Source organism: Cervus canadensis, chromosome 21 (assembly GCF_019320065.1).
Source record: "Cervus canadensis isolate Bull #8, Minnesota chromosome 21, ASM1932006v1, whole genome shotgun sequence".
NCBI lineage: Eukaryota > Metazoa > Chordata > Mammalia > Artiodactyla > Cervidae > Cervus > Cervus canadensis.
In genome coordinates, this window is record NC_057406.1 from 3,470,583 (window position 1) to 3,495,601 (window position 25,019).

A 25,019-nucleotide genomic window follows, 5' to 3' on the forward strand; every position below is an offset into this window, starting at 1 on the left:
TAATATTAAACAAAAGTGTTTGGCTCAGAGTAAAGATGACTTTTAAGTTTGCTTTACATTCTGAAAACCCAAGGGAGAAGTAGAAGATCTCAGCAACATCTCAAAAGATTCAAAGAGATAAAAAATTTGGACTACAAGATCAAACCAGTCAATCCTAAAGGAAATCAACCCTGACTGTTCATTGGAAGGACTGATGCTGAGGCTGAAGTTAAAATACTCTGGCCACCCGATGGGAAGAGCTGACTCACTGGAAAAGATCCTGATGCTGGGAAAGATTGAAGGTGGGAGGAGAAGGGGACGACAGAGGATGAGATGGTTGGATGGCATCACCGACTCAATGCACATGAGTGAGCAAACTCTGGGAGACGGTGAAGGACAGGGAAGCCTGGCGTGCTGCAGTCCCTGGGGTCGCGAAGAGTCAGACATGATTTAGCAACTGAACAACAGCAACGACTTGGGGCTATACCAGTCATTTCCAGGAAAGAAATTCAAAGGTGAAAGGTTACTTTGCTTTCACCCCTGTGATGTGGAAAGGACTGAGTCTGTGCTGGCCCAGCGTGGGTGCAGCTTTACCAATTTAACGAGAGTTTGCTCAAACCCTTCTAAAGTACCTCAGCCTATTTCATTGGAGAAATCACCGAAGAATGAAAAGACTCAGTAAAAAAGAGGCTGGGTGTGTTCATGAAAGTAAGCAGCTTGTGAAATGCTTTACTTTCCTGTGACTAAAAGTTCCAGCTTGTAATTCCCAACAGGGATGGCTTCAAGCTACTCATTAGTACAAATTAAACCTGTTGCACCACGCTCATAGGGAAGAGGCAGAACGTCTTGATTTGCCAACCTCGGGCCATGCCCTGCTTTGAAGGCCACTCTGAGATCAGTCCTGTAACGGAGACAGAGGCTTGGCTCACTGTGGGGTGGGGGCCAGGTACACCAGGGACATTCTTAGTTGCTCCCAAGAAGGTCCAGAACCGTCCAAAAGACAGGAAAAATAAAGTTAATGAAAACAAGAGGACCTCTTCTAAGCCTGGAGCTGTCATTTGCTTCTCCCTGGAGAAAAAGCAGATGAGGGGTGGGTAGGAAGGGGGAACACGGGAGAGGAGAGAGTATTTTTTTAGGAGCAAGGATACAAGGGCACATTTTGAGTCAGAAGGGAATGGTTTCATTTTCTGAGATTAAAAAAAAAATCACTTACACAGCTCTAGAATCTGGTAAACTATTAAACAGAGTTTTTGGGCACATTAATTACCAGTCAGTATACTAACTTGGTTGCTGGGAGCTTTGAGGTGGATCAAATGGATAGGAATTGCTGTCAGGCTGAGTTTCATAGTCTCTGAACGAAAATGTTTCCATTGCATTGTCTGTCATTTGCCTTGGGGATAAATATTATTTTCTCAACATTCAGAACATACTTCCTCCACCCTCTGCTATGACGCGTGCTGACGGGTGGCCCAGGGAGCCGTCAGACTGTAACAAGCAGAGCAGAGCCACCCACCGGATTGTTGTTGGTCTTCCCGGCAAGGATGACCCGGGCCTTGACCTTGTTCATGTTGAAGTTCTTCAAGTAGGCCTCATAAATCCTCTTGGCCAGAGACTTGAGATCTGCGGTTTCGGAATCTTCTAGGTCATGTTCACAGGTGAGGATTTCTGCTTTCAATTTTGCTTTTTCAGATCTTGGCATTCGTCCAAACCGAATTGCTGGGGGTCGGAGGGGAGATACAGAATCATGGAAAACAGAGAAATGAAGGACATAACGGGGAGTGATGACTAACAGCTGCAGGGAAAGTTCACACCACGGGTTAAACTGTGGCCGAACGTTACCAGGAAGTCAGAACGCACTTCTCCACGACTCAGCTTTCTCCCTCGGAGAGGTGAACGTACTACTCAAACTCCATATATCCCAGACTTTTAAAACCAAAAGGTTAAAATAAAAATTAGCACCATTACTCACTTCACCAATAGGACGGGCTCAAGGTCACTTCATGTCATTAAGTGTATAATTGACCCTTCCAATCAAGGAGATGAAAGTGAGCTTAGAAGGAGTTAACTGTTACCTTTTTCTCCTTCAGAAGGTAGACATGCAACTCTTACGAACATCATTTTAAACTTACTTTCACGTAGTAGTTGGCATGTTTTAAAATAAGAGTAGGGGGCCTTCCCTGGTGGTCCAGTGGTTAGGACTCCACACTTCCAATGCAGGGAGCATGGGTTTGATCCCTGGTTGGAAAAGGATCCCACATACCACATGGCCAAAAAAAAGATATTAACATAAGAGTATGATTGAATGTAATTAAACCTATAATACGGTAAAATGTTTGAAATGGCACACACTTCATATATAAGATATGAACATTATCTCTGTGATTTCCAGTTGGTTGCAAAATCTTATATGCAGGTTTCACCATTTGAAGTTTTTAACCATAATTCCAAGGGCTCTACTGGACCTCTGCTCTTTGAGACTTACTTTCTTAGGCTCTTGTGTTACAAAAAGACCTGAGTATTAAATGCTGCAGCACATTCATCAAAGTGCAGCACATTCCGAGCCCATGAGGGAGGCAGACGGAGGCATATGGGTGGGTAAAGTTTGAGAGACAACCTTACCTACCATTATGGGACATCCCAACCGAAAGGCACTTGTGGAAACGACAGTATTGGCACTTATTCCGATTCTTCTTCTGAATCTTGCAACTACGGTCACATTTGTCATACACCAGCTTCAGCCGAATCGTTCGCCTAAAGAAACCCTGCGGATTAACATACAGTTTGTTAAAGAGTGGGACCACTGATGAATCAATGTCATTCCTTTATTCACGCTTCTTGTTGTTCATTTATTGTCTCTTTTAAGATGAACTAAATGTAGAGAAATGGTTCATCTAAAAAGTCCGATGTCGGGACTTCCCCGGTGGCCCCGTGGTTGAGACTCTGCGCTCCCAGTGGGGGCACAGGTTTGACCCCTGGCTGGGGAACGAGAGCCCACGCGCAGCACAGCACGGGCAAATAAATAAATAAAGTTCTTAATTTTCTTAAAAAAGTCTGATATAATTGAGGCAAGTTGAAAATTTGAAATTTCATTACATGGAAAAGGAAAAGTAAGAAAATGAGGCAAAATTCAAAGTAATACCAATACATCCTCACCTAGGCAAACACACAGTCCCCCAAAGAGTGACTCCACCCAGCTAAGATTTCTACAAATGTGACTTTCTCTTCTCAGAGAACAGGTCCATATGGGTGATGAAAATGTTCTAAGCATTTTTGTGGGAGAACATAAACTGTCTAAAAGATAAAGATTATATAATAAAGGGAGGCCAGCTGGTTGTAAATAACTTTCTTACTTTATAAAAGCATCTTAAACTTTACCCAGTGAGAAACAACTTTAAAAAAACCCAAAGTAAACAAAGGTGACTAAATCATGGCCCAGTGGAAAGACAGCTTTGCAAGGAGCAAGATACACGCTGTGGAGCCCGCGGTTCAGGTGGACGGGCCCCTGGCCCCAAGGGCACACTGCAGGGCGAGCCGCAGCGGCTGCGGAGGGCTCGGCCCTGGGTCTGGCCGTGGGCCGGCATGCGCTGTGGGGTCCTGACGTGGCCGATTCTCGGGAGGACCACCGCCCTCTGCGGCCTTCTGAGGACAATGGAGAGAGAATGTGCGCCAAAGCTCTCTGACCTCGCGTCACCGTGAAGGCAGCAGCCTCGCCGTGGCTCATTCTCTTTCAAACAGCACACTTGCCTCATCACGTATAAGGAGCAGCCCAGCAATACGCCACAGGCTCTCCACAGAGCAAATTGAGCCTGCTCCTGGGATCAGTTTCTGATCGACGGCTTTCACGTGCTTGTACCGAGCCACTTCCGTCGTGTCCGACTCTGGGCCACCCCGTGGACTGTAGCCCGCCAGGCTCTTCTTGTCCATGGCATTTTCCAGGCAAGAATACTGGAGCGGGTATTCCTTCTCCGGGGACCTTCCCCACCCAGGGACTGAGCCCGCGTCTCCTGCGGCTCCTGCATTGCGGGCGGATTCTCTACCACTGAGCCACCAGGGACGCCCTTTGGCAGATCTTTCTCACTAACAACAAACATTTGCGTATAAAATAAAGGGACGCACACGTGGTCCCTGAAGGCCACTTTTCTCCGCACCCAGGGCCCCGTACCTTGCAGCCCTCGCACGCGTGGACGCCGTAGTGGTAGCCGGAGGCTTTGTCCCCACAGATCCTACACTCGATGTTCAGGGCGATACTGGATGACTCCTCAGTGCTGCCAGGGACCGTGGGGCAGGAGACGGACGAGGGGCTCGAGGCCGGGGACAGGGTGTCTAGGAAAAGAAGGGGGAGGTTGATGAACTTCCATGCTCTCACCATCCACCATCTAGGCCAGCTTTCTGAGGCTCTGATCCCCGCCTACCCACCCCCCCAGCTCCCCCACTCCACCGCCCTGGGCTTTCGCTGGGGAGGCTTCAGCGGGTGGGTAGGGCTCCCTTCCTGTGTCAGTCCTGGCCCAGCCCTCCCACAGCGACCCGGGCGGGGACATCTGGAAGCTCCCCCAGCCAGGGACTCCCCAACTAAAAAAAAAAAAAAAACTATACTCTTTACTCCATAAAAATCAAAACAAAATGGACCAAATCTTGGCTCTATAGAAAAGGCCACTTCATGAGCAGCCTATACACACAAATGCTCACAACAGCTTTATTCTTCATTACTAGAAACTGAAGTGTCCCACACAGACTTGCTTTTTTTTGCATCCTCCCTTCCAGCCGTTTCGTACTTGTTAACTCAATAAATTGCACCAGAAAGACAATAAAAATCCATGTGGGTAACCCAGAAGCACAACCCAAGAAAAAAAGAAGTTGGGTTTTCTTAAAATTAAAAACTCCTGCTCTGCAGAAGACACTGTTAAGAAAATGAAAAGACAAGGCACAGACTGGGGGAAGCTATTTGCAAAACACATACCCAGTGATAGACTTGCACCCAAAATACATGAACGAGTCTTACAACTTGGCAGTAATGAAACTAAAAACCTCAATTAAAAACAGGCAAAGGATCTGAGTAGATACCTGGCTGAAGAAGACACACAGATAGCAAGCAAGAACATGAAAACATGCTTCCCATCAACGGTCACTGGGAACCTGTGAATTAAAACGAGACACCACTGTGCAGCTATTAGAATGGCTAAAATAAAAAAAACTGACACCATCAAATGATGGTGAGGAGGTGGAGGAAAAGACACTCTCATTCTAGGGAAGCAGATTGGTGCAGCCACTTTGAAAGACAATTTGGCAGCTTCTTATGAAGCAATACAGTCTTAAAGAATCACACTGCTAGATATTGACACACGGTGATGGAGGAGACTCTTGAGAGCCCCTTGAACATCAAGGAGACCCAACCAGTCCTTCCTAAAGGAAATCAGTCGTGAATATTCATTGGAAGGACTGATGCTGAAGCTGAAACTCCAATACATTGGCTACCTGATGCAAAAAACTGACTCCTTGGAAAAGACCTTGATGCTGGGAAAGACAGAAGGCAAGAGAAGGGGACTGACTCAATGGACATGAGTTTGAGTAAACTCTGGGACTTGGTGATGGACAGGGAGGCCTGGTGTGCTGCAGTCCATGGGGTCGCAAAGAGTTGGACCAGACTTCGCAACTGAACGACAATAATAATGTTGACAAAAGTTATTTGAAAACGTGTGTCCACACAAAAACCTACATGTGAATGTTTTCAGCAGCTTTATTCCTTTTAAAACATTTTACTGAAGTATAGTTGATTTACAATGTTGTGTTTAATAACTGCTGTACAGAAAAGTGACTCAGTTATACACATGTTTGTTTCATCATGGTTCATCACAGGATATTGAACGTGGTTCCTGTGCTACACAGTAGGACCTCGTCGTTTATCCACCCGTCTTTGCTTAGTTTGCATCTGCTAATTCCAACTCCCAATCCTCCCCTCCCTCCCCCTCCTCTCCCTTGGTAACCACAAGTCTGCTCTCTACGTCTGTGTGTCTCTGTTTTGTAAATATGCTCATTTCTTGTCATGTTTTAGATCCCACACATAGGTGATGTCATATGATATTGGTCTCTCTCTTCACGACTTACTTAGTATGATAATCTCCAGTTGCATCCATGTTGCTCCAAATGGCTGAGAAAAATGAAAAAATTACTTCGGTTTTTTTTAAATGGCCGAGTGATATTCCATTGTACGTACATATGTACCACATCTTCCTTATCCATTCCTCTGTCGATGGACGTTTAGGAGGTTTCCATGCCTTGGCTATTGCGGACAGTGCTTTAGCAGTTTTACACTTAATTGCCAAAAATTAAGAGGCCAAGAGGCCCCTCAATAGGTAAAGTCAGTTCCAAAAGGCTACATATGTGGTTCTTAATATCTGACATTTGGAGAAAGGCAGAACTATAGGTGGTAAAAAGATCAGCGGCTGGAGTGGGGATGGGGGAGGCAGGGTTGAATAGGTGAAGCACAGTGGCTTTTTCGAGGTGGTGAAACTATTCATGTGAAATTGTAATGGTGAATACACAACATAATTTGTCAAAATCCACAGAGTTTGACAGTTCAGAGTGAATTTCAAGGTGTGCAAATAAACAAAAATAATTGAGGAGGTCCAGGGGCCCCAGAATGGCACAGAGAATGCAATTATACAACCTAACTATATCACAAACGTGGGGAACATTTGTAGGAAACCTAGATGAAGATGTTGGCCTGCATGACCTTGGAAATGCATGGAGTCTGTGAGTCCAGAGGAAAGGGGAACCGCACCTGGTCACTGTCCTCACTGATAGGGTTGTTTCCGACAGGGCTCTGGGTGAGCAATTCTGATGTCACTGTACTTGCTGTTCTGTCATTCTGTCATGTCCGACTCTTTGTGACCCCATGGACTGCACCACGACAGGCTTCTCTGTCCCTCACCAGAGCTTGCTCAAACTCATGTCCAGCGAGTCGGTGATGCCATCCAACCATGTCATCCTCTGTCGTCCCCTTCTCCTCCCGCCTTCAATCTTTCCCAGCATCAGGGTGTTTTCCAAGCAGTCAGTTCTTCGCATCAGGTGGCCAAAGTATTGGAGCTTCACCTTCAGCATCAGTCCTTCCAATGAATAGTCAGGACTGATTTCCTTTAGGATGGACTGGCTGGATCTCCTTGAAGCCCAAGGGACTCTCAAGAGTCTTCTCCAACACCACAGTTCGAAGGCATCGATTCTTCAGTGCTCAGCCTTTTTTATTGTCCAGCTCTCATATCCGTACATGACTCTTGGAAAAAAACATAACTTTGACGTAGGCAAAGCAATGTCTCTGCTTTTCAATACACTATCTAATTTTGTCAGAGCTTTTCTTCCAAGGAGCAAGCATGTTTCAATTTCATGGCTGCAGTCACCATCTGCAGTGATTTTGGAGCCCAAGAAAATAGTCTGTCACTGTTTCCACTGTTTCCCCATCTATTTGCCATGAAGCAATGGGACCAGATGTTATGGTCTTAGTTTTTTGAATGTTGAGTTTTAAGTCAGCTTTTTCACTCTCCTCTTTCACCTTCATCAAGAGGTTCTTTAGTTCCTCTTTGCTTTCTGCCGTAAGGGTGGTATCATCTGCGTATCTGAGATTATTGATATTTCTCCCAGCCATCTTGATTCCAGCTTGTGCTTCATCCAGCCCGCATTTCACATGATGTACTCTGCATATAAGTTAAATAAGCAGGGTGACAATATACAGCAGCCTTGACCTACTCCTTTACCAATCTGGAACCAATCTGTTGTTCCATGTCCAGTTCTAACTGTTGCTTCTTGATCTGCATGCAGGTTTCTCAGGAGGAAGGTAAGGTGGTCTGATATTCCCATCTCTTGAAGAATTTTCCACAGTTTGTTGTGATCCACATAGTCAAAGGCTTTGGCGTCGTCAGTGAAGCAGAAGTAGAAGGCACTCCACTGGAAATGAAAAACTAAATGTTCACTTAATGATGGTGGATGGATGGATTATGGGTGGATGGTAGATGGACAGATAGTAGATGGATGGATGGATGATGGGTGGATGGTAGGTGGACAGATAGTAGATGGATGGATGGATGATGGATGGATAATTGGATGGTGGATGGATGGATGGATGGTTGGTTAGATGGATGGTGGATACTGTTGGAGTGTGAGCTCACAGATAAGAAGAAGCTAGAGTGACCCATGAGGTGGTGGATTAGAGGTGCAGACATTTGTTTGAACTCATATTACCTTAACATAGAGACAGACAGCTGTATATAGAAATACAGACATGTGTACATATGTGGGTTTGTATGTACACATACATGTCTGTTCCATCATCTGAGAGAGCCTAAGAGGAAAGATACTCCAGGGAATTTCCTGGTGGTCCAGTGGTTAGGACCCCAGGCTTTTACTGCCAAGGGCTCAGGTTCAATCTTTGGTTGGGAAAACTAAGATTTCGCAAGCTGTGGAGTGTGGCCAAAAAAAAAAAAAAGGAAGGTAAAGAAAAGATACTCCAAGAGCAGCCTCAAATGCTTGGAGGGAACAGTGCGGAGTATCTCAGAGTTGTTAGGACCCTGGGTAAAACACTCGAAAGGGTTTTGCCTCAGAACTGGGGCAAATTACCTCTAGATCAGCACTGCTCTGGTCCCGTCTAACAAAGCTTAACCACAGGATCTGAAAGGATCAGCATTTTCCATGTTAAAACTTAACTGCCTCCCAGAACAGGATTTAAGAATATTTATGTAAATACAAAATATCCATCACCAACAAAATCCACAATGTATGGTATCTAAAAATAAACTGTAAAAAAAACATGCAAAGAAGCAGAAGAACGGGATCCATTCCACTCCTATTTACCCAAGAGAAGAGGAAGCACTGTTCACACAGAGGTGTGGACGTGAACCTTCCCAGCAGCTGTATCTGTAACAGCCAAGACCCGGAGACAACCAGACGTTTATCAACAACGTGGACAAACAAACTGCGGTAAACCCAGACAGGGAATTTTAAAAGATGAACTGTTGATACATGCTGTCAATGCAGATGAATCTAAAGATAATTTGGCTGAGTGAAAGGAGTTAGACTAAAAAGAGAGCATGCTGCATGATTCCATTTATATAAAATTCTAGGAAACACAAACTGGCTGATGATGGAAAGCAGACCTGTGGTTACTTTGGGAGGGAGGGAGGTGTGGGGGGGACAGGTAAACTTTGGGGTGACGGGGCTGCCGTTTGATTGTGCTGACGGCTTCACAAGTCTCCGCATGTGCGTGTGTGTGCATCTGATTGCACTGTTTGAATATGTGAAGTTTTTATGTCAATAAAGCTGGCTAAGAAATATTGTGGGTAGGGCGGGAAATACAGACTGGCAGAGCAGTCTCACCCGTCCAATCTCCTAGGTGTACAGTTTACCGTGAACACGTTTTATAGAGGGCCCTCCTGTATCTGCAGTTTACATAACTTAGAAATATCACCATTAGAGACAAGGATGAAAAACCGAATTTACAAATAAGAAATCATTTTCTCTCTCAAATGAAGTGGTAACAATAGCAGTGAAAAATCTAGCAAGGAGATACAGATTTTACGGATTACGAGATGATTCTAAACGATCAAAAGGGTTAATTAACCATGACAAGGAGAACTGGAGTGAAGTAAAAATGGATGAGCACACACCCACCACCTTAGCGGCCAGTGGCCGAGTGTGTCTGGTCACTTTCCGTAAGCTCCCCTTTCTTCCTTTCTGCCACGGTGCACACCCCGTCACAAACGCCACCGCAGTGCAGACCCCTGTGCGTGAGGTGAAGCAGGCTCGCTGGGTTGTGCACGCTCAACCGCGCTCTCCGTGACACGGGTTTACCCGTGAACACGGCTGCCAGCACCGCCAGCCTCCCTCTCCCACCGTCAGCGAAGGTCAGCGCATGGTCTCGGGAACATCTTCCCGGGGTGGGGACATGGGAGAAGACGGTGGGGGAGCAAGCCCTGGACACAAGGGGAGTCGTGGGGGTGAGGGAACACAGAGAAGTCCCACCAGACGCTGCCGGGAGAAACTTCTCGGTTCTCCCAAGAGAGCCGGGCTCATCCACGATCAGAGAGGTAAACTGCAAACACACCTCCTGGGCGGTTCAATCCTGACTCCTCCAGTCCCAACTCAACACCCACTCCTGCCAAGAAGGACCGTGGGGTCAAGTCCTCCCCAAAGGAGCCTCCTTTAAATCAGGGGTGCAGCTGACACCACATTATCCCAGCCCGGCTTTTTTGGGGAGGGGCCATGCTGCAAAGCTTGAAGAGCCTTAGCTCTGCACAGGGACTGAACCCATGTCCCCTGCAGTGGAGGCGTGGAGTCCTAGCCACTGGGTCGCCAGAGAAGTCCCCGGGGTGGCTTACATGTTGCCCAGAGAGATGGACTGTGCCGTGGCCCCCTCTTTCCCAGCGAGGTTACCAGACTAGACCCCACATTTTACTGCTTTGTATCTGCCTTGCCTGATGCCTGATGTAGTTCTTTGTTTTTTTCTACCATAACCATCTTAAAATCCCTTTTTTTTTACAGTTTTAATATTTTTTTTATTGAAGCATAGTTGATATGCCACTTTGTGTTAATTTCCGCTATTCAGCAAAGCGATTCAGTTGTACACATATACATACATTCGTTCTTTTTTAAAATATTCCTTTCCATTACGGTTTACCATATGGAAAAGACCCTGATCCTGGGAAAGACTGAAGGTGAAAGGAGAAGAGGGTGGCAGAGAATGAGATAGTTAGATGACATCATCAACTCAATGGACGTGGATTTGAGCAAACTCCGGGAGACAGTGGAGGACAGAGGAGCCAGGCGTAGTGCAGTCCACGGGGTTGCCAAGAGTCGGACACAACTGAATGACTGAACAACAATGACAAATTTAATACAGTTTTCCATGCTCTGCAGTAGGACTTTGTTGTTTTTCCATCCTAAACATGAAAGTTTACTAAAGAGTAAGGAGATGGTTCATATCCATTTCCAGACAAGAGAGTGATTTTTATTACAATAGGAATCTCTGCTTTAAAGAAACATAAACTCACAGCATTAAAAAAAAAATGCCAGCTGAATTTCAAGCATTATGTGACTTATGTCCAGCTTTTATAAAGAGGACACACCATGAGATGCTGCGAAAGCCCAGTGGCGCTGCATGCCACGCTCTCGTGGCTGAAGATTTCAAGGCAGAAAGACGTGACTTCTCCTCCAGGTGAAGAGAACACTGTTCTCTGCGGAAAAACATTTCTGAGTAAAGCTTTCCAGGAAGTGGTACGCTTACCTGTAATAACAGAGCCATCTGATCCTGGACCACTTCCTAAGTACTGGTATTCTGTAAAACTGAAGCTTCCGGAACTGTCCTCCCCAATAGACTGAGAAATCTCTTGAATGGTTCCCATCTCTTGTAGGAAGTCTGCCGAGAGCGGGCTTTCCAGATCATCAGCCTCCAGTGGGGAGAGGGGACCGATGGGGCTCTCTGTGTCCACCATCTCCATCGGGAGGAGCTGGTCCCACGGCCTAGCTCCGATCTCCTGGGAGGAGAGAGAAGCCATCGGTGAAAACACTGAAGACCCGGAGGACCACTGGCTTTCCTTGAGTGGAAGCATCACTGGCCAGTGGAGACACACCTGAACTCACAATCGAAAGAGTAACGTTGTCGGCCATCCTTCCTCCGCTTGACTCTTGATAAGCTCAGTAAGAAAAGGAACAATTTTATTATTTTTATTTTTTATTTTGGTCAAGCGGCTTGCAGGATCTCAATTCCCCGACCAGGGACTGAACCCAGGTCCTTGGCAGTAACAGAACCGAATCCTAACCACTGCACCACCAAGGAAAAGCAAGGTCGCTCAGTCGTGTCCGACTCTTTGCGACCCCACGGACTGTAGCCTACCAGGTTCCTCCGTCCATGGGGTTTTCCAGGCAAGAACACTGGAGTGGGTTGCCATTTCCTTCTCCAGGGGATCTTCCCGACCCAGGGATTGAACCCGGGTCTCCCGCATTGCAGGCAGACGCTCTACCATCTGAGCCACCAGTGCACCACCAGGGAACTGTTCCTCGTCTCAGGAACTAGAGCTGACCCGGCCAGGAATCCCTCTGCGTTGCTGCGCGCCCTCTGTGTGTCGGAGGAAGACAGAAATGGCAGGAAGACGGACACAAGCTTAGTTCCCGCTGCCCCAGGGCAGCCCTTCTGGTGGGGACACGCCTGGACTGTCTGATGGGCATGCAAGGATGTGGGAGGGGGAGGGAGAGGGCACGGCTGCCAGGGGGGCTTCGCTTAAAAGGGCGCAGACCCATGCAGGAACAAGGGAGAGAGCTGTGCAGACGCCTTGGGGAGAATGTTCCAGTGAAAGGAGTGGCAAGTGTGAAGCCCCCCAGGATGGATGCCTGCGGGGGTACTTGCAGGCACAAGCGGGTCAGTGTGGCTTGGCTGGGGTCCCGGGGGGAGCGGGAGGGGCAGGCAGCTGGCAGGCACGCTGGGCACAATATTATATGTTCTCTGTGCACGTGGGATGCGTCATGCAGGTAGGTGTTCCTAAAGTGACTACACAGTGACAAATACATCTAGTGTTACAAAAATCTAAACAGGTCAGTCCCGGAGAGTGCTAGGCTGTTTCAACTCACACACAGAAGAACGCTCTCTACGTGGGCACTTTCAGGCTGCAGCGTGCCCCCCAGATTCCGGTGTGGGAGTCCTGACGCCTGTGCGTGCCTGCTCAGTCGTGTCTGACTCTTTGCAACCCAGTGGATGGTAGCCCACCTGGCTCCTCTGTCCATGGGACTCTCCAGGCAAGAATACTGGAGTGGGTAGCCATGCCCTCCTCCAGGGATCTTTCCCACCCAGGGATCGAACCCGCGTCTCCTCTGTCTCCTGCACTGGTAGGCGGGTTCTCTGCCACTGAGCCACCTGGGAAGCCCTAGGGCCCTAGAGTGAGGTTGCATTTGGACATGAGAAAGGGGTGATTACATTAAGATGAGGTCTTCAGAGGGGGCCCTAATCCAATCTGGCTGGTGGAAAGAGACATGGGGGTGTACACGGGGGGTGGGGGGGGCAGCCCGTGAGGACGCAGCGGACAGCGGCCCTGTGACCCGAGCAGAGGGGCCTTGAGAAGAACCAAAACCGCCCACACTTCGATCTTGGACTGCAGGCCTCCCAGACGGTGAGAAGCAAACATTGTCGAGGGCCACAGCCCATGACCCGCCCCGGGGGTACAAAGTCAAAGCTCAGGTCCTTCCGTGCAGGCTGGCTTCACGCTGCTGCCCACACCTCGGAAACCACTTCCTGCGACCTTCAGACCAGGGCCCGGCCTCCTGCACAGCGTGGGCCCTGGTGACACACCCTCCCCACCTCGCCCTGGTCACCCGCCCCCACGCCCCCAAGACCAGCGGCACGGGTCATCGCCCCGTCTAGACCCCCCAGTGCCAGTCCCGGCCCCCTGCTTGAACCGCCCTCCCCTCCCCGCCCTCCCAAGGCCCCTCCAAGTTCACCCCCCAGCCCGGCCCGGTCCCTCCTCGCCAACGAGGCTGATGAGGCAACATTCAGCTTCTGAAATGGTCTCAGGGAAGCCCACGCGCACATCGAGAATGGGACCCCGGGGGTGCGTGCCGCCAGTCCTGGCCGGGGCTCAGCGGGGCGAGGGGCTGTGGTCCCTCCACGACCTCGGAAGGCTGGGCTCTTGGGACCGAGGAAGAAAAGAAACGAAAGAAAGGGAAGTTGCTCAGTTGTATCCAACTCTTTGTGACCCCACGGACTGTAGCTTACCAGGGTCCTCTGTCCATGGGATTTCCCAGGCAAGAACACTGGAGCGGGTTGCCATTTCCCTCTCCAGGGGATCTTCCCAACCCAGGGATCGAACCCGGGTCTCCCGTGTTTCAGGCAGATGCTTTACCCTCTGAGCCACCACGACCATGGACGGCTGGGCTCTTGGGACCAAGGGAGAGGACCCTGCCAAAAGCAGACCCGTGGAATATACTTGTGTCAAAGCATTTCACATCTCAGCCCAGCTGCAAGTCAACAGCAGCTTCAAGTGCAAAGATGAAGGGATGGTTTGCTTGCTTTAGAAATGAAAAATGGGTCCAGTCCACATGCTTTTGTGAGATTCACATCTCATGCCAGGATTCTGACAATGAATGATCATAGTCAACGATAATGCCACAACAGAAAAGAAAAGGGAATCATTAAACTTCCATAAGATTAAGAAGATGTTATCATCTTTTAGGGTAAATCAGACTGTGAATCTGCACTTTTTTTATTATATTTTATATTGCATCATATTTGAATTTCTTCAAGTGGCAAGTGAGATAAAGGGATTCCTTAAGATATTATCTGGGAGGTCCCTGGTGGTCCAGTGATTATGACTTCACCCTCCAATATGGGGGGTGCAGATTCCATCCCTGGTTGGGGAGCTAAAATCCCACGTGTCTTGTGGCCAAAAAACCAAAATATAAAAGAGAAGCAATATTACAAATTCAATAAAGACTTTAAAAATGGTCCACATCTAAAATAGATTTTTTTAAAAAAGGTATTTTCCACCATGAACAAAAGGTTCCAAAGTGCAGTCATTAACTTACTACCTCCACCATAAAGTTCAACCTCAAAAATATACGACAGCCAGGCACAGGCCATGTTATCAATGGGGCCGTGACCACCTCCTCCTCTGCGACATCATATTCTCAGAGTTGCAAGGAAAACACACGTGGAAGCAGCTTTGTGTTCCTGCAAACATCCTATGTTTCAACCAGGCGCGCCCAGACCCAGAGGAACTCAACTCCGACTACAAACAATGTCAGTCTCCCTGGCGTTCCAACAGGGCGTTGGAATGCTCTGCCATCTTTTCGTTTTACCTTTCAGTTGCTTTCCAAGGGTACCTGAGATTTATGGAGAGAAACATCAGTGTTTCTGTTAATGAAGAGCTAAAGGATGTGAGAGTTGGACTATAAGGAAAGCTGAGTGCCGAAGAATGTATGCTTTTGAACTGTGGTGTTGGAGAAGACTCTTGAGAGTCTCTTGGACTGCAAGGAGATCCAACCAGTCCATCCTAAAGGAGATCAGTCCTGGGTGTTCATTGGAAGGACTGATGCTGAAGCTGAAACTCCAATACTTTGGCCACTTAGTATGAAGAACTGACTCATTGGAAAAGACCCTGATGCTGGGAAAGAAAGATTGAAGGCAGGAGGAGAAGGGGACGACAGAGGATGAGATGGTTGGATGGCATCACCGACTCAATGGACATGAGTTTGAGTAAACTCCAGGAGTTGGTGATGGACAGGGAGGCCTGGTGTGCTGCAGTCCATGGGGTCGCAAAGAGTCGGACACAACTGAGCGACTGACTGAACTGAAATGAGATCCCTGGAAGTGAGGCAACACCATGACCTCTGGCCAGAGGACCGGCCGCCACACATCACTGGACACACTGGCCCTGCCTGCTTCCAGCCTGAGCAGATAAGGGACACTGCCCTTTGGACGTTTCCAAAGGTAAAGTCAAGGCCGCGTGGCACACGGCCTACCCCGCTGGCCGGCGGTTCCTGGTAGCCTCTGCACATGTTGTCTCCACATCACTGTCACCTCTGGGATCAGGAAGGTCACGGCAAGTCCCTGCCCCTGGAGCCCACAGAACACGGCCGCCGCCTGGTCCATCAAGATGGGCAACAGGCGCCAATTACCATGCCCTGTCCCCGGGGTCCTAGGTCCTCCGGGGCTTCAGGAGGGAGAAAAAGACACCACCAATGATCTCTCAGCAGCTCCCAGTGTAGCCGAGAGGCAAGACATCAGGAGATGATGCGGATGGAAGTCAAACAGGCCTCGGTTTCTGGGCAGGGAGAAGCCAGGGAAGGAGCGGCGGGTGCTGAGGATAGGTGATAAAGCCGAGTTCCAACAGAGACGTGGGGGATGCATACTCCATCCCCCTTCCTGGACAATCCATTCTGAGACTTGCTGGCTTCTAAACGCATTTTTTCCCCTTTCTCATCCAACTTAAGTGTTAGAACTGTATCCTGTATATGAGAAACTCAAATGTAAACTGCTAAAGTTCTACTTTTAGTAGAACATTGATCTGTCAAAATATTGATTGTCCAGTGGTTAAGACTCAGCCTTGCCAACACAGGGGGTGTGGGTTTGATCCCTGGTCAGGGAACAATTATATAACCCGACATGCCGAGCAGTGCAGTGAAAAAAAGATTTAAAACAAAATTAAATGAAAAAAAAAAAAGAGAGAAATGAACAGAGTGAATCATAACCATTAAACTAAGCCTGAGAGACGAAACAAACAAAAATCTAAGCGCCATTGTTTGTTGTCGTTCAGCCGCCAAGTCATGTTGCGTCACGGTGAACATGGTGAACGACAGAGTCCTAGTGGCAGGAAGAGGCAGGCTTCACAGGGGAGGTGGGCGGGCAGGTGCACCTTTATCCTGAGGACGGGACCGTGCCCACGGCCTGGGCAGCCGCCTGGCACACATCACCGACCCCTCAGGGAGGCGTGGACAGAGCACCAGTCTGACTCTACCGGGGAAGGAGCAGGCAGAGAACGCGCAGAACGTTGGGTTGCAAACCAGTGCTTTGAAGAGAGTCGGGAAGTCTCATTATCTGATTGGAATAACGAAGCGGGGACTCACTTGGCTGTTGTCTCCCAAGGGTGTTGCTGTGTCTCACCCATTTTTGCCCTCTCACGTTACTTTTTAAAGTTTTTTTTTTAAAGAATCCATTTATTTAATTAATTAATTTGGCTTATTAAATTCTTTGGCTTAGTGGTAGCATTCGGGATCTAGTTCCCTGACCAGGAAGCAAACCCAGGCCCCCTGCATTGGAAGCGTGGAGTCTTAGCCCCTGGACCACCAGGGAAGTCCCCACACCCCCACACACATTATTAACAGAGTTTCTTGGACCTAGAAGGCCTTTTGTAAATGTTCTCTGAAATAAAGTACTAAATAAAAGTTCACCATCTAAACATATTTCTATGCTGTGACATCAGATACTAAAGAAAAAGAGCAAGTGGAATTAGGCTGGAGTTCTCTCTCAGAACCTGTGTTTGGCTCAAAAGGGTCCGGCTAAATAGCTGAGCAAACGTCAGCCTTTTACTTTGCTGCTCTTTACCTCCCTCTGTTCAGCTCTGACCGTACCATAAAGCCTTTGTAGACGATCCCTTCTCAGGCCTGATGATGCCGCCTTTGAGCGACCTGCTGACCACTGTCTTCACTCAGTTAAGTCTGGCTAGACTTCAGTCAGTGGTTAAGGGTAAAAGAGGGAATTTTTGTCAAAAGAGTACCATTTGTGGAGCAGACAAGCAGCTTTCAGACAAAGAATTTTTCCACTTTTCATCAACTCTAATTTACTACCTTGTCAGATTCTTTATACTTTCCTGTATACTTTATGGAGATTACACAACTATTGAGATGGCTTTTGGCTTAACTTGTTGGGTTAGGACTGGAAACAACATTTCAAAATAAACAAAATAATGCTAAAAAGGCCTCTGCACCTTTACCTTGCACCTGAAGTTCACTGAAATAGATTAATCATTAGTGCCTGCATAATGATTAACAAAGTAAGTGTAGAAAAGGCCTAGGAAACACATTTAAAACAGAAAAGTACCACAGTATAATAAGAAGAAAACAAAGGACTGTGTATTTTAACGAATTAAATCAAACATACCAGGAGTAGTTTGCACAATAGGTTTGACTAGAGCTTTCTAGATCTTTCCCAACAATGCCTAAGGCGTGAAATTTTGTAATCAAGAGTCTGGCAGGCAGAAACGGGAGACAAAAGGGCAGTTGTGAGCCTCTATATCTCTGTCTTTAAAGGTGCAAAGAGAATGTTTCCGATCATTTCCAAGAAATCTCCCTCCAGTTTTATACAAAGGTCACACTCTATCATGTAGGTGTTCCAGCACTTCAAACCCAACTCCTTCCCATATTTCTGAAAATGGAGTTAACTTTCTTCAATATAATCTTACTTTTGTGGATGGTGATACCAAAATAATTGCAGGAAAGTGGCAACTTTGGACACGCGTTGGTGTCAGCTGCAATGGAATTTGAGTGAGAAGCTTGGCACAGGAACCAAAGTCAATGGCTGCAGCCACTATGGAAAACAGCATGAAGTGAAGTGAAGCGAAGTGAAGTCGCTCCATCGTGTCCGACTCTTTGGGACCCCGTGGACTGGAGCCCGCCAGGCTCCTCTGTCCACGGGATTCTCCAGGCAAGAATACTGGAGTGGGTTGCCATTTCCTTCTCCAGGGGATCTTCCCAACCCAGGAATCGAACCCAGGTCTCCTGAATTGCAGGAGACATTGCAGTCTCTGACTGCAACTCAGAGACTTTAACCTCTGAGCCACCAGGGAAAAACAGTATGGAGTCCCTCAAAAAACCAAAAATAGAGTTGCCATGTGATCCAGCAATCCCACTCCTGGATGGATATCCAGACAAAACTATAACGCAAAAAGATACATGCATCCCCGTGTTCACAGCAGCACAATTTACAGCAGAGACATGGACACACCCTAACTGTCCATGGACAGATGAATGGGTAAAGAGAAGTGGTAAAGATATACACATGAATACTACTCAGCCATAAAGAAGAATAAAGCCAACGGCAGCAGCACGGAGGGCCTTGGAGCTTATCATACTAAGTGAAGTAGGTCAGAGAGAGAGAGACAAATACCGTATGATATTGCTTACATGTGGGGTCTAAAATACGACACAATGGAACCTATTTGGGAGACAGAAGCAGACTCACAGACAGAACAGATTTCTGGTTGCCAAGGGGGTGGGGAGCTGGAGAGCAATGGTCTGGGAGTCTGAGGTTAGCAGATCAAAACTATTACACATAGAACGGATGGACAACAAGGTCTTACTGCATAGTAAAGGAACTATATTCAATACCCTGTGACAAGCCATAATGGCAAAGAACATGAAAAAGAATATATATATATATATATATATACATATATATATATATATATGGCTACTATATAGCTCAGTCAGTAAAGAATCTGCCTGCAACGCAGGAGAGCCAGGTTTGATTCCTGGGTTGGGAAGATCCCCTGGAGAAGGAAATGGCAACCTACTTCAGTATTTTTGCCTGGGAAATCCCATGGACAGAGGACCCTGGCAGGCTATAGTCCATGGGGTCGCAGAGTCGGACATGACTGAGCAACTAAACCATCACCATATGTGTATACATATATACATATAATGGAATCACTTTGCAGCAGAAATGAACACAACATTGAAAATCAACTCGACTTCAATTAAAAAATAAATTTTAAAAGTTGTGAGCGAAAGTCCACAGAAATGAAACTCACATTTATGATACGAACACTTTGTCCCAATGAAGATGGAAACGTGGGTAGTGGGGAGGACACTGAACTTCACCACTCAGACGACAGACAAGCAGCAGAGAACCAAGGGCCTGGATGGTCACAAAGCTGAATGGTGACGCTCCAGGCAAGGAGGGCCTAATGGGTGTTGGTAGGGACATCCCACAGATGGCAGGACGCGAGTCAAGCTGGGGCTCACCGCTGGGATGGGAGCCGTGTTTTGTGAACTTGGTGGACCATGTGAGTTCCCCTGAGCTGACGACCATGCTTCTCCTGGAGACATCTTAGAGGGGGACCCACAGCTCCCCACACACAGCTCCAGGGCAGGGGTGTGGGAGCTGAGACAGGGCGGGGAGGGGGTGCAAGGAGCACCCTGGGAACCAGGCCCTCCGTAACAGTTACTGCAGTGCTATGGGTAACAGTTACTATGGGTCCACACTGGGGCAGGGGAGGCAGCCCTGGTCCCACTGACATCGGGGACCAGAGGCTCAGAGAGGTACATGCCTTGTGCGGCCTGGACATGAAGAGAGAGAAATAAATGAGTGACGGCAGAGGCAGTGTGACGAGGGCCATCTGGGGACACCCTGAGGGCCAGGGAGCCTCCACCAAGGAGGGGATGTCCGTGCTGAATCCTAAGAGGTGGCCAGAAAGAAATGCAGCAGGAGAAAAAGGGTGAGGAGGAGTTTCTAAGGAAAGGGCACAGCCCGTGTGCAGAGATGACCTGAAACATCCCTGAGTAGCTGAGAAGGTTGGGGTCATCCACGCGGAGGGCGCTGGGCCCGTGACCCGTGGCTGCACCGCAAACAGCCCCACAGCTGAGCGGCTTGAACTCCATCCACTGTGTTTGTTCACAGTTCTGCGGGTCAGAACTTGGGCTGGGTTGGCTGGGTCTTCCTTGGTCAGCGGGTCGCCATGGTTGGGGGGTCATTGGGGACGGACTCTGGGTGCAGGCTGGGCCCTTCTGACCACGTGGCCTCTATCCTAGGAGGCCAGCCCGGGCTCCTGCAGGTGCCTTCGTCTTCCAAGAGGGAGTGTGGGAGCTTGGCGACCTCACTCGTAAATACTGCATCACTTCTGCCAACTTCTGCAGGTCAAAGCGAGTCAGAGGTGAGCTGAGATCCAAGCGGTGGGGAAATGAGCCCGGTCTCCAAGAGGGCACCCCAGAGAACCTGGGACCCTTTATTGGTGCAGGGTTGGGGTTGGGGGTGGGGGCCTTCCCCAGGGGGAGAGGCCGGCAGTGCAGTCAGGGTGCATCACCGCTCACGGCTCAGGACTCAGCCTGTGGTCTCCACCTTGCAAGCAGGAAGCAGCCACAGAGGCATGCGGGCAGGACGGTGACATGGGAGGAACCGCATCGGGCTTGTCCTGGCAGCAGGTGGAATCCAGGGTTAAAGGAAAGCAGGCAAAGTGAGAAGCCCCAGGACTCCTCCAGAGGATGTGCTAAGTGCCCCCCGTAAGAGGGGACACGCCCCCAGGGCTGATCTGGGGAGGCCTGAGGGAAGAGGACGAAGACCTAACATGGCCAGCGGGCAGGGATGGAGCAGCGAACTGGGACAGAGCCTGGGATACACCTCCTCTCCGGCTCAGGTAACTGGGAGCCACCATGAAACCGGGAACGTGAAGAGAAGAGCCGGTTCCCAGAGCCGAGAGAGTCGTGGAGGGGGAAGGTGGTGAATTCAGGGGTGGGCTGCGGTGTCTGCAGGACACACAGGCTCAGGCTCTGTCAATGCCTCCTCTTCCGGAAAGCTCTGAGGATGTTACCAGCGTTCACCTCCTACAGCTCCTAGCAGCAGCAGCATCGGGCGGGCAGATGAAGCCCCATCCTCCTCTGGGTGACCTTAGATACCTGAAACGCAGTCTCAACAGCTGTGATGGGGTTACTAACATCCACATGCTGGTTGGCCCAAGCATGGTGGCTCGACGGGCCCGTGGTGACTGTCCCTCCTCCTTCCTCAGGTCCCCCCGCCCCACCCCCACCTTTATCCCTTAATCACACCCTTCCTCCTGCCTGGGTGGACTTTAAAGAAGGCTGAGCGTCGAAGAATTGATGCTTTTGAACTGTGGTTCTGGAGAAGGCTCTTGAGAATCCCTTGAACTGCAAAAAGATCAAACCAGTCAATCCTAAAGGAAGTCAACCTTGAATAGTCACTGGAAGGACTGGTGCTGAAGCTGAAGCTCCAATACTTTGGCCACCTGATGTGACCCTGATTCTGGGAAAGATTGAAGGCAGGAGGAGAAGGGGGCGACAGAGGATGAGATGGTTGGGTGGCGTCACCAACTCGATGGACATGAGTTTGAGTAAGCTCTGGGAGCTGGTGATGGACAGGGAGGCCTGGCGTGCTGCAGTCCATGGGGTCGCAAAGAGTCGGACACGACTGAGCGACTGAACAACAACAAAGGCAAGAGCAAGCTGACAGAAACATACAGAGAAAAATACCCCTCGGGTGTGCGGAGCTGAACACCAGGAGGAAGGGGAGACGAGGCAGCATTTGTATTAGATTCTACAAGTACCGGGAAGAAATGCTGGAGACCTATGAGGCCTTCCTGTTGCTGAAACAAAGTGAGACAGTAGGAAGCAGATTACTCAAGGCTGACTGATGGCGTCAGCCCGTGAATGCATTTCCACTTCCTGCCCTGCGGTGTTGAGAGCCTACACAAAGGTTTTATGGGAAAGAGAAAAGTCCCTTTATCTTTAACTTCTCCGGGCCAACTCAATGAAATCTAAGTTTGTTCTAAACCACGAGAAATCAAGTAGAAAGACAATTACTTCCGGTAGTTGTATATCCTGGAGGCTAATTTTGGCTTTATGATTTCAGAAACTTGATAACAGATGTGCCCATTATTTTCTTTTTTTTAAAAACCGTTAAAAAAAATCAAAGTATAGTTAATTTACAATGTTGTGTTAGTTTCAGTGTATAGCAGGGTGGTTCAGTTGTACACAAATATACATATATATGTTCCTTTTCAGATTCTTTTCTATTACAGGTTATTACAAGATACTATATATAGTTTCCTATGCTATACAGTAGGTCATTGTTGTTTATCTCTTTTATACATAGTAGCATATATCTGTTGTGCGTGCGTCCTCAGTCACTTCAATCATGTCTGACTCTTTGCGACCCCGTGGATTGTAGCCCACCAGGCTCCTCTGTCCATGGAATTCTCCGGGCAAGAATACTGGAGTGGGTTGCCATTTCCTCCTCCAGGGGATCTTCCCTACCCAGGGATCGAGTCCACATCTGTCGGTGTCTCCTGCATTGCAGGCAAATTCTTTTTTTTTTTTTTTCATTTATTTTTATTAGTTGGAGGCTAATTAATTACTTTACAATACTGTAGTGGTTTTTGCCGTACATTGACATGAATCAGCCATGGATTTGCATGTGTTCCCCATCCCGATCCCCCCTCCCACCTTCCGCCCTATCCCATCCCTCTGGGTCTTCCCAGTGCAGCAGCCCTGAGCACTTGTCTCATGCATCCAACCTGGGCTGGTGATCTGTTTCACACTTGATACTATACTTGTTTCAATGCTGTTCTCTCAGAACATCCCACCCTCACCTTCTCCCACAGAGTCCAAAAGTCTGTTCTGTACATCTGTGTTTCTTTTTCTGTTTTGCATATAGGGTTATTGTTACCATCTTTCTAAATTCCATATATATGCGTTAGTATACTGTATTGGTCTTTATCTTTCTGGCTTACTTCAGTATGTATAATGGGCTCCAGTTTCATCCATCTCATTAGAACTGATTCAAATGAATTCTTTTTGATGGCTGAGTAATATTCCATGGTGTATACATATACACAGGCAAATTCTTTACCTACTGAGCCACCTGGGAAGCCCACATACCTGTTAATCCCTGCTAATTTATCCCTCCCCAGGACCATCCCCTCGGGAAACCATAAATCTGTTTTCTATGTCTGTGAGTCTGTCTCTGATTCATTAGCAAATTCACGGATATCACTTTTTAGCTTCCACAGGTCCGTGATAGCACACAATCCAAGTCTTCGTCTGACTCGCTTGACTTCATGTGATCACCTCGAGGTCCGAGCCTGCCGCTGCAAATGGCAGAGACGCGGCCGGTCCAAACCGCTCTCCTTCAGCTCCCCCTTTGTGGGCTTCCCTGGTGGCTCAGAGGTTAAAGCGTCTGCCTGCGATTCAGGAGATCTGGGTTTGATCTCTGGGTCTGGAAGATCCACTAGAGAAGGAAATGGCAACCCACTCCAGTATTCTTGCCATGGGGTCACAAAGAGTGGGACACGACTGAGCGACTTGACTTGACTTCACTTCACTTGGCTCTGAATGAGGTCAGAGGCATCGCATTCAACACCGGGCCGCAGCGGGCAAGGTCTGAGCGTCCTCCCGTTTTTCCGGTCTGACACGGAGCAGCAGAGGGTCAGACACAGGGACCTCAGAGTAAAGCGGCCCTCCCTCTAGTGATAACGTTAGGAGAGGCGGGAAGTACTAGAAGTTTCTGGAGAGACAAGCCCCCGCCAGTAATGCTCTGAATGCCCAGAGCCAGCTCGGCCCGCAGAACCGCCTGGGAATTCAGCATCAGCCCTTCCGTAAACGCACTCGGAGGAGCAACTTCATGGACATGGTCCCACTTTCTGGGAGGTGAGCACCACTTCCGGACGTTTTCATAAACCACGCTAAGGTACAAAACGAGTCGGTGTGTCCAGCGTTCAGAGCGGCCTGCCTTCTGCTGCTCTGACTTGACTGGACCATGACGCGTGCTCACTCCGTGTGTTCTGCTCTGCAGCGAATGAGACAACAGTAGGAAAAAAGCCAAAATTGGGGATAGTAATATAATGTTTTCACTGGCTTCATCCTCCTCCATAAGGATAAAGAGATCAGGAAAAAATCCACTTTGTCTCTTCAGCAGTTCTATTTGGACATCTGACACACAATATTACAATTTTATTTCTACGGTCACCGAGGGATGGTTTATCTTCAGCTTTATGGGTCTGTGAGCGTCTGTGATAGGCATATTGGGGAGACCACCGACTAAGACAGCGTTCTCACTCTTGAGTTCCAAGTAATTGTGGGGGGGGTGGAAGATAAAACACGCTCACCAGTAATCACCCCGGAAAACAGAAAACGAGATGGCACTGGGTACTGCAGACAGAGAGTTTCAGGAGAAAAACCCAGTTAGCACACTCAAAACTAACGGGAGCTTATCTTTGCAGAACTTCAAAATTTTTTTATTTCTTTATTGTTTTTATTTTTTGTGATTTTTTTTTTTCAGGGTGCCGTTCAGCCTGTGGAATCTTAGCTCCCTGACCAGGGACCAAACCTGTCCCCTAGGAGTGGAAGTGTGGAGTCTTAACCACTAAACCACCAGGGAAGTCCCAAAACTACTTTTTAAAAAATTCATTTATGTTTAATTGGAGGATAATTGCTTTACAATATTGTGTTGGTGTCTGCCAAACATCAACACGACTCAGCCATAGGTACGCACATGTCCCCTCCCTCTTGAACCTCCCCCGTTCTAGGCTGTCACGGAGCACCGGTTTGAGCTCCCTGCATCTAGAGCAGATTCCCACTGGCTGTCTAGTTTCCATAGCGTAATGCATATGTTTCCACGCTACTCTCTCAGCTCGTCCCACCCTCTCCTTCCCCACTGTGTCCACAAGTCTGTTCGTGTCTGCATTTCCATTGCTGCCCTGGGAACAGGTTCATCAGTACCGTCTTCCTAGATTTCATACACACGCCTTCATACACAATAATTGCAGGACTTCTTTTTTTAAATTCAA

At 48.2% G+C, this 25,019-nt stretch overlaps 1 protein-coding gene across 3 annotated transcripts in view; it reads right to left on the reverse strand.

Annotated features, from left to right (window-relative positions):
- PPARA (peroxisome proliferator activated receptor alpha) overlaps positions 1–25,019 on the reverse strand; it is a 71,619-nt gene that overhangs the window by 17,294 nt on the left and 29,306 nt on the right. For all 3 annotated transcript variants that reach the window (XM_043440151.1, XM_043440152.1, XM_043440153.1), the window contains exons 3-6: positions 11,246–11,495; positions 4,142–4,302; positions 2,603–2,741; positions 1,493–1,695 (exon numbers count right to left, since the gene is read on the reverse strand). In XM_043440151.1, the coding sequence (XP_043296086.1) occupies positions 1,493–1,695; positions 2,603–2,741; positions 4,142–4,302; positions 11,246–11,459 (717 nt within the window). In that variant the 5' untranslated portion in view covers positions 11,460–11,495. The remainder of the gene's footprint in view (positions 1–1,492; positions 1,696–2,602; positions 2,742–4,141; positions 4,303–11,245; positions 11,496–25,019) is intronic.